Here is a 15552-nt window from a genome sequence, read left to right as displayed (position 1 = left end):
GACTTTTGTAAAAATGGTCAATGTGTTTGGTTTTTATATGACAAATTTGGACCTTTTCCACTTCAGAGGAAAATAGTAACTAGTGAAAAATGTAGCACCATGAAAAAGATGGTCTGAAAGATAAAAATCATGGGAGAGGGGTGTTATTAAATTGTTTAATTTTTTAAAAAATGGTGCTAACTTTTAAAATTTGTTTTCCATTATCATAAAATGTTTTGAAGAAAGTCCTTTTTTCTTAAAGAATAATCTCTCTTTCTTTTCCATTCAAGATATTAGGTGATCTCAGAATGTCTGTCTCCGGATATTTTTGTGAAGTCCACCATAAAGGTGAAGGAATAGCCTTGTTGTCTCAAAAACAGATCTCATCCCAGTATATTAAAGAGAAGCTCAACACATTTAAATCATGTCAGCTCCCACCATTACACAGTATTTAGATTAAAGTCTTGCTGTACCAATTTGTTCAGATCCTGGAGTCCTAAAACCTGAGCCAATGAATTCACTCCACAAAGTAGGACATACCTTTGGGTTATCCATATTTGTGTACAGGCAGAAGACAAATAGCATCTTTGGGAATCTCAAAGCATTTGAGAGGAAATGAGAATGGTCTAAAAGGCAAATAAAGGCAACAATACTAAAGGTTTGTCTTTACCACCGCCAGGGAGAGAGAACATCCACCTTTTCCAATGGAAGAGGAACCAGCAGAAGATGCAGAGGCAGATTCCAGTGGTAAGCATTTCCCTGTTATGTCATGATTTCAGTACTGAACGTACAGTATCTTCTGGTTTCTTCCACCATTCTTCCACCACCCCTTTCTTACTTCAACTCCAGTTCCTGCTCTTGGAATTTTATTTTTACTCTCGTCATAGTGATGTTCTGGACTAAGCCATGTGTCTGCTCTTCCTGCTGTGCCTCAGCTCTCAAAGTCCCTTCCCTGAAAATTTTTGCTGCTTCGATCTGTCTCTGTAGCTAATACTGAAATCAGGTTTTTAACTCTACCACACTTTTTCAGTCAGAGGCCAGTATTTTTCTTATTAGCATATTTTTCATCTTGAAATGCCTGTCCAGTGTCTATTTCAGGTGTCCTGCGTGTCATCTAACACACTAGAACCAGTAGCATGAATAACAAATCCACTTTGGAAGGATTTTTTTATGCATTGCTGCATTACTTTTGGCATTTGTTTGATCTTCCTCTTACACATTTTTTCTGTTATAAGATGTGTTTGTTTTTTTCCTTCCCCTGAGTTTTAAATTACTGGTTTTTGGAAGTAAACTTCTCCTGACACTTAATGCTAAGCATCAGGACATCTGTTGTTGGACAGAGGAGATTCTTTTACTACTACAAAAATATGTATTTATTTAATATGGCATGTATGAGCAAATTAGTCAAAGGAATTCATACCTAAGAGAGTGATACCAATTATACTTTGCAAAAGAAAACAAAACTAGTGTTTCAAGTGAATCACCAGCTGCAGAGGAACAGGAGGAAGAAGGGAATCAAGTGGAATTGGACATTTGAGAACATTGCTGAGAACGGGTGTTCACTGAGGAGATGGTGATACAAACTTAAAACCCCCCATACTTTCTAATTTTCATTGTTTTTACAGTTGTTATTATTAGGAACAGCCTAACAACCTCAGACTGTATTCAGTTACAGTGACTGAGTATTTCTGCTCCCTTTCAGTTGGCTTAACTTTGCTCTTTGCCTGGCTGGTCTCTGACCCCTTTGCTTGTTTCTCATGGCCCACCTACGAGAGAAAACAGTCAGGACAGCATGAAATGCTTACAAAATAGATTTAACCTGAGATAACCAACTGGAAACTACTTTTAGCAAGTGCTTGTGACTAATTGGAAGTCAAGTTGACAGTATTGTGCATTGCAATTTAGTGAGGAGCTACACTGGGTTGCACATTAGCAGTTTGCTTTCTTGAGGACAGTGGTGTCTTCTGGTGGTCCATTTTATGTGGTTTTAATAATTGTTTTGTGTCACAATGTGCATTCGATAGCTACTGAAAACAGACACTTTAAAATTTGTTTGGTTTCTAAAGTGGAGACCTAAATATCAAGCAAATCTCAACTGAACTGCTTTAGTAAGTCTTAAAGTTTCAAAGCCAGTATTTTTCGAACAGCCTCAAATATTTTTTTGTTTAAATTCTTCAGTTTTGAATATTTACAATGAAGTTTTTAAAAGTCTGAGGGAGTATTTGTGGCAGACTATTCCAGGACAAGTAGTTGCTAAGACATGGAACCCTTGTTTTGAGCTATGAAGTATTGATTGCTCTGTCAAAGGGGGTGAGGAGTTGTGACTCCTTCCCTTTCATAGTTAGGTGCAAATATCAGCAACTAACCCAAAACATATGGAGAATATAAATTTCTGTAATGTTCCCACTTTTGAGGTGCAGAAGACAATTTGGACGAACAACATTATGCTCAAGTATCCTCAGTACCGCAAAAAAGGCGTGAGGAGGTAAAAAAGAAAATAGATGAAACATTCTTCTACACATATGAAGATGTATATTCAGGACCATATGCCACTGGCGACACTGAGATACCCACTGACCTTCTTATTTTTAAGTATCCTTTCTGTTGAGCTTGTGCAAATTCAAAGCTAATGATATTAAATATACCTTCTCAAAATTATATTGTTCAAATTTGGAGTAGCCTATGTGGTGTTAGAGGGATACCTTTGGTTGAGACACAGGTAAAAATCCTGGCCAGTTATGATTCTGGGTGAATTTAATTTTAAGTGTTGTCTTGACCTCATAAAGATTTCCTACTGGGCATAGTGCTTCCTATTATAAGTACTCCTGTAGAACTAGATCATGGGGAAGCTAATGTGACCAGGCAGAAGACTGGCATAAGAATACTTCCTGCAAAGCTCTCCCTTTCTCTTTTGCCACACTGGTGTTCCCCAAGAAGCTGATGGGAGAGCAGAAGAGCTCTTGTTTACCTCATAAGGGAGAAGTGCGGAAGGAACCAGGTAGATTTGTATTCTGATGCTCAGGAGATCTAAACTCATAGAATGAAGGAAGTGGTGCCCATCAGTTAAGAGCTACAACAAACTCTTGGGTAGGTATGGTCAAGTAGCATAGGATATGATATGTGACTTTTGTATATGCATGTGGCTTTCTCTGCAGACACAGTTCAGTTGCTATTGAAGACTGGGTTTTCCCTTTCACGTCTGTCTGTAAACAATTAAGAAGTGAGCTTGAAAACCTGCTTGGTTTGATCTCTTGTCTGTAGAACAGTTCCTGGTAATCTGATGCACCTCTTTTACATTTTGTTTGAAAGAGAACACAGATAAAATAGTAATTCCTTGCAGCTCCAAATGATCAGAAGCAAGAGGTGTACCCATAGTGGAGATGAAAAGATGGGATATGAACTTCAGAAGGCCTTCCTTTCAGTTACAGAGTCAAGATATATTTTACTTTCACTGTATACTGAAGAAAATTATCTCCTGCCATCAGGCTTAGTCACTAGTTTCAGTATTTCCATTTTAGTTTCAGTTTAAGCATTTCTATCCACTTAGTAAACTTTCTAAAAAGCCATTGTTTAATCTTTTCCTTATTGGACTGTTCCCAGACATTCTTTTGGATATGACTGTACCAGACCTGTAAACCTGATGGTAATGGATAGAAATACTGTAGGTTATGTAGCAGGCAACCAGGTGATCCTCCAGAACTTGAGAACTAAGTATCAGAAACACGTGCGGAGCAGCTCTGGCGGTGGCATTGGGTTTATCACAGTATGGTTTTTGTTTCTTGTTTAAGAACTTTAATCACTTTCTAGGGAGAAAATGTTTGCTTGGTTGTGGTTGCCAGATATGGGAGACTTTTACAGTTGCATTTTCATATACATAAGAAGGTGTATGGTATTGATTAAAGGAATGCGTGGATCATGCAGCTTGGGCTTCTCATCCCATCAATATAATTGGCAGAGAACAAGTATCTGCACACCTTAGTCCCATGCTCAGCTACCTAAAAGGACTGACAAGTCCAGCTGGGATTATTTTTACATTCTTATTTAAATCTTTTGGCTCATAGCAATTCTTTTATTTTTTTTCAACCCTTCATCTGTCCTAATCACAACTGATACTAATATAGAGTCATGCTTACAATTAAAAATTTAGAAAATCAAGTTCCCACAAAAATAAAAAGTATTTGGTTTCACTCTAATAAACTTTTCAAGAGGTTGAAGTATCAAGTTCTGTCTCTGAATTTGAAATACCTTACCATGTGAAAGCTCTGCTATCTCTCAGTTTTATTACACGTAAGCGAGATTTTCAGACTACCAGCCTCAGACTATCCTGCTTCATCGTAAGCAGCCTTTTCTGGGGAATCAGTGTACATTTTTACACCTTCAGAGCAGTGTCATTCAGGATAGCTCTTCTGCAGCTGTCTGCTGAAGTAGGTGGCTGCTGACACAAATCCTGCTATAGAAAGATTAGCTGGTGGGTTGAGTGAGGTAGAAATAGTAAAAGAATGCATCACAAAGCTGATTGTTTCACCATTTGTGATGATTCCACAATATATGTGGGATATACCATTTTGTGTGCATAGTGGTTTCATTCTGATATTGAGCAATATGTTGACAGTTGTTCAGAATAAACATACAGAAAAATGCAATCTAGTATTTATGGCAATATGTTTTCACTAATGAGTGGGTGAATACAATAACTCAGTAACGATCAGGATAAAGACAGAGGTGTTATTACAGCATACAACAAGACTTCTGCTTTTTCAAGGCACACCCTAGTAAGGAGTACTTTGCAGTAGGAGAAAAAGGAAAGAAGCCAAACATTGTCGTCTACACATATCCTTCGGTGAGGCCCTACAGAATACTGAAAGGTAGTGTAAAACGTTTTATTTTTATTTTATACAGATGGACTAGTGTTTAAAGATCCCAGCAGATGGAGTATTGGATCATTTTTAGTTTAGGAGGAAATAGAATCTTCTGGTCCTTCACAGCAAAATTAGAAAACATTGGTTTCAAGTTTTTATTGCATGGGAAGAAGCTTCTATTTGATAGAGATAGCTGACCTAAAGCCATTACTTATTGAATAAAAAATAATTTCAGTGAATGTTGTGCTCCTTCTGAGTGGATTTTTGTGTTGTTTCTATCTCTTTCCTATGCATGTGTATTGGGGCTTGTACATTTCTTTAGGTGGAACAGAGGTAGCCTATGTTTTTGGTGATTTCAACCGTACTGGCACTTTGCTGGCCAGTGTTGGGAGCAGCCCTGACTACATGTTGACCATCTGGGACTGGAAACAAGAGGAGACTCTGTTGAGGTCAAAAGCTTTTGCACAGGATGTTTACAAAGTCATGTTTTCTGCTGAGAATGAAGAGCATCTGACTACATGTGGATCAGGACACATCAGGTAGGTTTGCTGATTAAGATTAATACATAACACCTCTGCAGTCATAATACAGAGTAGATGATTAAAAAGAATGTATCATTAGCAAACATGTACCAATGAGGAATGCTATTTTACCTGGCCCTTACAATTGCAAAAATTGAGGATTTTCAAATTCTTCAGCCAGTCAAACAAATCTTTCAATATCTTTGCTGTCCAAATAGGATGATGCTTGATGTTAAATTTCAGTACCTCTGGCTCCATTTGTGTAATTTCAACAAGCACTGGTAAGAAATGTAAAATTCTTATGTACGCATGTCTTCTAGCTGGTAACATAGGATGTTTACCTTCTGTGCCTTCTGGGCTTTCTGTCTTTGATTTCTTGAGCTCATCTGCTCCTTGGACAGCCTTTAGAGCTGGTTGCCAGGTCATGGATCAGAAACCCTCTGATCTCATGAAAAGCCTACAAAAGACGTTTCCCTACATTCCCTTCCCTGCTAAGTTCTTGGATCCTCTTATAAAATAGGGTCAAACACCCAATGACTTTAAACTTTCTTTTTGTGTTCTGTGCTTATCCAGTACTCAAATCTTAACACAGCAGAGTCTTACGCTATGAATGGGATTCTGTAGTAATAAAAATGATATCTTTAAAATTATAATGCATCTAAAGTTTCTTTGAATTTTAATGGGGAAATCAGATAAAAATCTGAGATTTGCTTTATAGTTTGGTTGCAAGGTGGGTCTGAAATAGCAAATGATTTATTTGGACACAGAACAAGTGTAGTTTAGAATGCATTATTTATGGAAATCTGACAAAACCTCTTATAAACTTTCTTTTGAGCTGAAAAATTACAAATAAACTCTGACATAGCTTTTATTACATGATAAATGTGACCTTTCACCCAAATGTGGACTCAAATTACGATTTCCAACAGTTATCCTAAAAGTAATGTCTCCAGAACACACAGGAGACACTACTATTTAGGATAAAACCTTTGGCTCAGTAAGATTTTATAATACAGTTTAATTCCACAAGAGAACTTGGATGACTTTTAATGAAGTCCTCAGTTTCTTAGGTTTACAAAACTGAGCACCATACACTCCACAGCAAGGATAAAATAGATATCCCTAAGTATGTGAATGGGTTGAAGCCGGAAAGATGTAGCTGTTGATTTAACACTTCTTAATTTTAAATAGTAGTTTAATCTTCATTCTGCTTATTCCAAATCCTTTTCCTAGCTTTTTCATAGGATTAGGATAGGGAAATGTTTGTAGATGTCATTTATGTCATTTTCAAAAGAAACAACCCCAAGTTTTCCTGCAAAAAGGAGTTAATACATGAGCAAGGCATGCCTGGTAAGAGTACTGCAATGTCTAAGAGGGATTGAACAGTGTTTAGGAAATCTTGTATCAGTGAGGGGTGTTGTTTTCTGTACTTAGGTTCTGGAAGATGGCTCTCACATTAACTGGTCTCAAGTTGCAAGGAGCTTTGGGCAGGTTTGGAAAAACAGCAGTGTCTGACATTATAGGTTTTGTAGAGCTGCCCGATGGGAAGGTAAGTGAGAAAAAGTGACTGAAAGAAAAAATATTATGTACCCTTTTAGGCTTTGATATAAAGTCTGCTTTGTAAGTTAGAGAGTTACTATTTGCTTAAAAATGGTTTTAATTGGGCCAATGATGAGAAGAAAATATTGCCATCAATTTGCCCAAAATCCCTGTCTTGCTTTGTAATAATTGGAAAATAGTTAGTGTTGTAAATGACAGAAAAAAGATCTGTGTTGGCTTCGAGTGGAGTGTATTCTGATGTGAAAACATTAGTGTGCAGAAATACAAAGAGACTGTTGGTCCCAATCTTCACCAATTTCAGTGCATGCAAATTATGTCACATTGCTAAAAAGTTGAACCTCCTCATCAATTACATCTTCTCTTGCAAGTGTCTGTACTTTTCCATTGGTTTAATGCTTTCATGGAAGGAAGCCACAAATGTTAATTGGGTTCTTGTCTGCTTCTGCACAATTACATGCAGGTGCTTACATACTTTTCTTCATTTGCATTGAAGGTTGTCTCAGGAACTGAGTGGGGCAATTTGCTGCTTTGGGAAGGTGGCCTCATTAAAGTAGAGCTCTGTCAAGTTGGACGCAAGCCTTGTCATGAGGGCCCTATCAGCCAGTTGGTTTTTGATGAAGGAGACCTTTACTCTGTTGGAAAAGATGGTGTCATTCGGGTGAGTTTTTCTTTTGCTCTGCCTTTAGGTGTGCAAATGTATGGTCCGCAGATAAATATTACATATTTCCTTTACCAGGTTTTTGGAGGATAGTTTCTTTCTGAAAATTATTTGGTATAACAAAGAAAATAAGAGCACGTGTCCACAGTGTATGTGTTTGAATTGGATAGCATGAATAAATAAATCAGCTTTTACTTTAGTAAATCAAAACAATCTTCAGTGGTTTTCTAATAGCTTTGTTCCTGACTACATTCTAACATTTTGTAATTTCCAGGCCTATTAATATGTGGTGTAATTTAAAAGATAAAAAACAAGATACAGGAATATATGAAATAAATTTTCTGAGTGTTTAAAAGCTCATATTATTAATGTTAAAATAGCACAGAAATTAACTAGCATCTCAGAGATACATATCCTCAAATAGGGAAAAATTAAAGAAAAAGCATCCTGAAGTTAACAAATAATTCTATAAATTAAGGTCAAAATGTTTTCCTTATGCATAACACCACTTTCTGATCTCACCTGTCAATGATCAAGAATTTGGCATTCTCCTATTCTTATGCCAGAGTCATAAGAATAGGAGAATGCCAAATTCTTATTTCCCTGCTCTTTAAGTCAGAACATGATGTGTCTTCTGCTGATGTGTGGAATGGCCAAGATAATCAATGGTATACTGACCTATAGACAGTGGAGGGTTTCAAACACTGTTGTTGTTGTTGTGTTTTATAGGCTGGTGTTTTCCCTTAGGAAAATTCACTTGATAATATGTGTGCTAACTGATATGTTGTCCTTATCCTACAGAGCAGAGCATGGAAGGGTTAGACTTCCCATTATTTGTGCTGCCTCAGTATGAGCCATGCTGAGTCCCCATAGATACCATTGATTCTGCATGGTTCTTAAGCTACCATGTACAGCTCTGCTAGTGTCAGGGCTGAATTGAAACTTCAGTCACTGTTCTAGGTTATATTCAAAGCAGTGATTTTGTTTTCTTAAAATTATGATTTTCCATATTTGTTGTGTATAAAAATAACCTGGTCATATAAAAATAGCTCTTTTTTTTCCTTTTTTTAATGCTTCTACTGCCATGAAGATGTGGAACTTTGAGGTAGTAGATACTGCTGATCCTGTGGATGACACAGGGTTAGTGGAGATGGAGCCTATGAATGAACTTTGGCTTGGCAAGAATGTCAGCCTGAATTTCATTACAAAAATTCATGACCATGAACAGCCCTTCTGGTTTGCTCAGGTAAGACACACTCAGGTACAAATCAGAGTGTTTCTTTTCAGTAGAATTCAGTCTTCTGTATATATAGAAAATAATCTTATCTACCTACCTAGCTATCTACATACCTACCTACAGTTTTGTTGGTTTTTTTTAAAACACTGAAACAGGCTTCCTAGAGAGGTTGTTTAAGTTCCAAGCCTGTCAATGTTTAAGAGGCATTTATAGAGGCGTTTAATAATATACTTAAAATTTTGGTTAGGCCTGAAGTGATCAAGCAATTGGACGAGATGATCCTTGCAGGTCCCTTCTGATTGAATTATGCTGTGTTATGCTGTGCTGTGTTTTTAGTGTACAGTAATGTGTGAGACTCTGGCATAAGAATAGGAGAATGCCAAAAGGTATTGTCAAGTTCTATTACATTAAAGTGATGAATGGGATTCTTAAGACCAACATAATTGCATTTAGTAATTTCTGTTTCACGATGATAATCATTGAGGACTTTTTAAGAAGTCACCATCTGCAGTTTTATTTCCAAACTGAGTATGAAAATATTCAGTTAATGTTTTTTCTTCTTCAGGATACAAGTGGAGCAATATGGAAGCTGGATTTGACTTTTTCAAATATGGTAATTTTGTTTTTTCTTTCTTCTGATGTCTTCAGTTCATCTGCAATAGGAACCATGTCCTGAGACATCCTGTAACTATACTGGTTCCATCTGGAATGAAATTTGTTTTTTATGAAGTTGTGCGGTAGAAAATTGTAGCATTGTAAGAGATATTTTATTTCATGAAAATTTTCAAATTGGTTGTAATGATTGTGCAGGATGGTAAAGCGGAGTTTGATTTTTGATTCTTGAAATTTCAGCTGCTAAATTCGAGTTACTTTAAAGTTTAATTCTGTAAACTGGTAATGAAAGTTGCATGGATGCAGGAAATGAGTTCAAGTAGTGTTTTTATTTCCTCTATAGATAGGTGTTTGAACTAATCCTTACTGTAGTCTTTAAATGACAGAAAGAACTAGAAAAAAATAATAACAAGTGTTATAAACACATTTGAAGTGTTTTATCCTACTAGTAACTAGTGTTACTGCTGAAGATGTTTTTGATGAAGAAATAGATGACAGAGGTGAAAAAGTATCAATTAATTTTTGCTCTGGAACATAATAAAGTAAATAGGAACAGTCCTCTGTAGGGAAGAGAATTCTAATATGAAAAGTAAAATATATTCCAATAATTTTATGGCAAATAAAACACACATACTATACATACTAATGTAAAAAAAAAAAAAATTGTTGCAAAGTCTGCAATTCCTTGGATGATTAAATTATTTCCCAGGCAGCATAAGCTCAAACTGGAGAGCACAAGTGTAAAATGCAGCATAATTTCTCTTCTGTTTTGCACTGCAGAGCCACGACCCAGAGCGTGTGTGTACCTTCCACTCTGGGGGGATTGAGGCCATCAGTGTCTCTCCCTTTACATGCCTGATGGCCACCACAGCTCTTGACCGTAAGTGCACTGTTCCTTTCCTCTCATGCCACTGACATTATTAGTTTTGAAGGACAATGATGCTTGGTTTGGAGCTACCGTGTTTTGCATTTGTGCATTTGCTCTTGCAAAGTCACTTTACATCCAATTGTTATTCCTGGGATCAGTTCTTTAATATTTAAGGCAAACCGTGAATGTTTTGAAATAATACATTAAGACTGCTTCATCCTAAAAACCTGGGATTTTAACAATGGAAGTTTTTAATGGGAAACTTCGTAAATTTTTTGTTCTGAAGGAATGGCTGGAAAAGTGAGACATCTGGTTTGAGTAACAGTACTTGTATTCAGTGCTGGGGTTTAATAAGTTTTGGGATTTTTATCTTGTAAGGAATTACATGCACCTGCAGCATTGTGTAAGCCATTGCAAATATTAATCTTCGTGCCTTTCTTAGAAAATGCAATAGCTATTATGCTCTCATCAACAGATAAAAAGCAATTACAGACATATCCATTTAACTTGTATAAATGTTGCTGTTTAGGCATCTCAATGTTAGCTTTATTGTGCTTTGAAAGAACTACTGCTGGCCAGACCACTAACAATGTCATTTATACTGTTCAGAAAACACTACTAGGTCTTCTAATTAAATTCTTGTCAGTACTGTCTTGTAATTTGTCTGCATTATACAATGCACATATTCTTCTAGCCTGAAGACTAACTCCTACCAGTTGGGCAAACGACCTTTTGCATAAATTCTAGTTGGAAGGGAATTTTATGCAATCAGTATGTGTGCCTATGAATCTGTTAATTTTCACATTAATGAAATTGGATCTTTTGTGGACAGTTACCTATGTTTTCCTCCCTTTAAATGTTTTCCTCCCTAGGCAGTCCCAAGTAGTAGCCTATCATCTTTTCCTATGTAATCAGTACCGATTTTCTGTAGAGTATGCCACAATTCCGTGCTCACTTGAAAATTACATGTAGATTGTCAGCCTGGGACTTCTTGTTACAACTCTCAGCCTCAAAAACTCTTGGTTCTGTATAAGTTGAATGGTGAAGAAGTCATGTATTTTGTTCACGAACACCATGGTAGCTATGGTGCTCTGTAACCATCTTTCATGCTGGCATTTTGTTACACAAAAGAGAAAACATACATTTAATCTAGATTTTAATTCAAATAAATAGACATTTCTCCATAAATCCTAACGTGTGACATTGCAAGAAATAAATTCTTACTGTCTCCTTTCAGGGTCAGTGCGCATCTATGACTTCAGCAGCAACAGCCAACTAAGCATAATCAAGTTTAAACAGGGAGGAACAGCGCTGGCATGGGCACCGGCTGTTGTGAGTTTTTCCTAGCATGTTAGCAAAAATTCATCAAGGAGGTTATGAGCCTGCCAGCACGCAGGAAGCTGCTCAGCAAACAAGACATTAGAGGTCACTTCTTAGGCCCTGGTGAAATTCACTGTAGCAGGATAGATAAGTTTGTGGGGTAGTATGTTTGTATGCAGTATGGGAACAGTTTAACTTTACTATGGGTTATCAGGTATCCTACTTTGTGCCTTCCTAAGATTTTAAAAATAAGATTTCTGTGTGCAGTATGGGAAATAGTCTGAGTTTGAAGCCTAATAGCTTCTATTTAACCCACACAAAGCAAATGTCAATTAACATGAGTTAGTTAACACATTTTGAAATGACAGCCCAGACAAATCACAAACATTTGGAGACAAATCATTAAAAACTGTTGCCAGAACTGATCATTTGTGGAGTGTGGAGTCTATCACTTGTAGACATATTTGCTAATTTTAATTAAAGTACTGGCTAGTTATGTTCTTGAGGAAACATAGCAAGGTTGGTGGATTAATTACAAGCAAATTTAGGAGGCAAATAATTACTTGAATGTTCAAGGTGAGAGAGTTCCACTGGGAGAGTGTCATTATTTTATAAAAATATAATTCTGGCCAAGCAGGCTTTCAGAGATGCTGTAAGTGGTTACCTGTACCTTCATAAGGTAACATGTCTGCCACAATAAATTGTACGGCATCACAAAACTGACTCAGTTCAGTTTTATGAAAGTTATTACTGAACACAATCTGTAAAACAAAGGGCACTTAGTCTATCCAGCTGCATTTAAAATTATATTAAGTACTTGGTCACAGTTTAAAGTGTGCAAATGTATTTTAAAATCTGTGTTATTAATCTAAGAAAACTTAGTCCAACATACTTTGAAGCATCTGTATGCCATAATCTCCTCATAGGACAGCTAGCAGTGTCTTTGTTAGGTAAGTGAACACTGACAAGTCAGCTTGCAATTGCCTTCAAGACATTACCATGTATGGCAAATATCAGCTAAATCCAAAAGTTCAGCTATATCCAGCTAAAACACAGGCCTGATTCTCTAACCTTTATCACAGTTCAAGCCTCTCTCAGTTGTTAGCAATTGGCTTACCTACAGGACTTAGGGTAAAGACTCCTCCTCCTTTCCATCTCAAGTGTCATTCCCTGTTGACTGCTGTACTTTCTATGGACTCAGCCAGACCCAAGCCTGTTCCCTGACCTCTTAAAAAATCATACTTAGGTTTGGTGCCCCATATTATATTCAGGGAAATATAATTCTTCATTTTGAGTTTCAGCTCTTTTGCTTAAGAAGCTATTGATATATCTTTATGTCAGTATGAATTACTTTTTCCTCAGACATTACAACCACATCCTCATTGACATCTTCAGTTTCAGTGGCATGGTATCGCTAAAAAAACCAAAACACAATCCAAACCAAAAAATAGGCCCCGGTCCTTTGTCTTCTTTTGTGGTACCATATTAGAGAGAATGAACAACATTTCCCATGTATGTAATATTCTTTGTTCTTTAGCAACGCTTCCACATAAGGTGAGTTTCAAGGTAAACAACAGAGCATGTGCCATATGGATTATTCTTTAAAGTTCTCAGATGTGCACTGTAATTTTTTTTTCTTCATTTCACTTAAAGGTAAATCCTGAGGGAGGTCTAATTGCCGTGGGGTTTGAAGATGGCGTTGTCCGCATAATTGAAGTTTATGATCCCAAGCTGCTACCGGGTCATGCTGAACAGGCCAGTGAGATTGCAGAGATAAATCTGAAACAAGTTTTCAAACCTCATGCTGCTGCAGTCACAGCCCTGGCATATGAACTAAAGGGAAATGTGTTTGCCACAGGGGTATGTATCATTTAGTTTGGTTGGTTTTATCAAGCCACAAATGTAGAGCCTTTTGAAAGAGAAGGTAAAGTTTGTTTACTGACAGTAATGCAGTTTTACTTCTGTTGCTGCTGTTGATTGCTTGCTGTAGTTCTCTGTGCAGGGAGAAGGATCTGTTTGCACTCACATCTGTTTTTTGGAAGGAAAGCAACCACGCAATTCACACAATTCATTTTGTGAATTACTGTATTCACACTAATTGCTTAGTGTGAATTCTGTAATTCCATTTGAGGTGGATTTGGTTCATTTTGGAATTAGTTTAGTAGGATCTTGGAATTTGTAAAAGCAACTTCGTTGGTACACCACATTGGCGGCAATCCAGCTGCTACCCAGCACTGCTTGGCCTTACCACAGGGTCAGTCAGTCAGTCAGTCAGTCAGTCATTATGCCTGGTAGTCTTTGAGATGGTTTCCAGTTAATGTGGTGTCTCCTTTTAAAAGCTTGTCCTTAGCCATGATCAGTGCATTTGGAGTTATGTGTTCCTTAAGCTGAATTGCCATGCATTTAATTTAATGTAGGATTTAAGGTACAACGAATCATGTTGTGTGCCACTTCTGGAACTTCTTGTTATCTGGGGAAATCAGCTTGTGCTACCTTATCTGAAAAATCAGGCCTGAGCCTGAGGTTTAAAGAGGGTCTTGTGGCAATGGGCAGAAAGCACATGGTCGGTGATGCCAAAGGAGGACCATGAGAGTGGTATGGGTGCAATATGTTTCTTGGAACAGCATGGGCAGGATTTTTATTTCCTCCCAGTAAATCATCATGGAAATCCAGTCCTTAGTTTCCCCTGTTTAGACACAAAAAAATGGAAGTATGTGCCTATGTCACAAAGTACTTAGAGTCTTTTGAATTTTTGGTCAGCTTTGATTCAGTCATCATCTTTGTTTGTTCGTTTGTTTTTCCCCAGAGTAAAGACAAAACAGTCTTCTTTTTTGCTATTGAGGATGAATACAAGCCTATTGGATTCATCTGTGTCCCTGGGCCTGTACAAGCATTACAGTGGTCTCCACCTTCTTCTGTAAGTAATGTATGTTTGTTTTCTCTCCTCCCCAGCAGTTTTAAAAAGAATTTCCAGTCAAAATAGATGAAGATCCATGACTCTAGTCATGTCCTCTATAGACAATACAAATAATATTTTGCTACTTTGTTCTTCATGCTGCTTCAGCATGACAGCTTCTAAAAGGTTCTGTGTAGCTTAATCTCTGGTTCAGTCACTATGGATATATTTTGGGTTTTGGATAATGCAAACTACAAGATTTTGGTATGCTTTTTGAGCCCTTGACTTGAAGAAACAGTCTTATTCCTTAGCTTGTGGAAGAACTGATTCTCTTTGACAAAGAAGTTACTTGGGCGTTACTGTCTGTGACTCTTGCCCCTATTAAAACAGGCTTTTGAAAAGCTTTTTGACAACATTAAGAAAGATTTTGGGTGCTTGAAATTCACATTCTGTGTTTGAAATGTGTCAGGACATATCAATGTAGGTTTTTGCTAATATTTAAAAGAGGGTTAGGATAACATTTTAAATTTTATTTGGTCCAGTAACCTTATTTAGAGGAGAGACCATTATATTTAGTTGCTAGCAAGATATATTTTACAGGTGCATAGTGGCAAAGTGTGGGTATTCCCACTTCTAAAAGCTGGCAAAAGAAGTCTTGTTGGTATGAATCCCATCTTACTGCAGAAACAACAGATCTTGATCTGACAGTTGCATTTTGAGTCCTTTTCTTGAAGACAAGGTACTCCTCCTCACTAAAAAAGTACCCATTATGTCTTGGGTGTTAGATTCTGCCTGAACAATTTTCTCTACCAGTATCTGGCCTCCATTGCTAGATAAGAACACTTGCTTAACATAGTGCCAGCATCTGAATGTCACACCACTTCTTTTTTTTTTGTTTGTTTTAAAGAAGCACTGGTGATTAAATACATTTAATGAATGCCTTGTCAAACTGAGATCCTATAGGCACAGGAACCATTCTCGGGACTTCCGCTGGTCAGAGTGACCCCAAGATGCATTAGAAAGTCTCTTTTCTCTGCCTGGC

The 15552-nt window shown here is 37.2% G+C and overlaps 1 protein-coding gene across 1 annotated transcript in view; it reads left to right on the top strand.

Annotated features, from left to right (window-relative positions):
* The first annotated feature begins 660 nt into the window (after window positions 1-660).
* CFAP44 (cilia and flagella associated protein 44) overlaps window positions 661-15552 on the top strand; it is a 38597-nt gene continuing 23705 nt past the window's right edge. The window contains exons 1-13 of the mRNA XM_030235207.2: window positions 661-726; window positions 2394-2571; window positions 3580-3742; window positions 4742-4844; window positions 5161-5377; window positions 6794-6908; window positions 7413-7577; window positions 8668-8823; window positions 9380-9427; window positions 10207-10306; window positions 11532-11626; window positions 13268-13474; window positions 14421-14531. Coding sequence (XP_030091067.2) covers window positions 684-726; window positions 2394-2571; window positions 3580-3742; window positions 4742-4844; window positions 5161-5377; window positions 6794-6908; window positions 7413-7577; window positions 8668-8823; window positions 9380-9427; window positions 10207-10306; window positions 11532-11626; window positions 13268-13474; window positions 14421-14531 — 1701 coding nt within the window. The 5' untranslated portion in view covers window positions 661-683. The remainder of the gene's footprint in view (window positions 727-2393; window positions 2572-3579; window positions 3743-4741; window positions 4845-5160; window positions 5378-6793; window positions 6909-7412; window positions 7578-8667; window positions 8824-9379; window positions 9428-10206; window positions 10307-11531; window positions 11627-13267; window positions 13475-14420; window positions 14532-15552) is intronic.

This window comes from Serinus canaria, chromosome 1 (genome assembly GCF_022539315.1).
Source record: "Serinus canaria isolate serCan28SL12 chromosome 1, serCan2020, whole genome shotgun sequence".
NCBI lineage: Eukaryota > Metazoa > Chordata > Aves > Passeriformes > Fringillidae > Serinus > Serinus canaria.
Note: the sequence above shows the minus strand (reverse complement) of the source record. Positions and strands in the feature narration are given on the sequence as shown.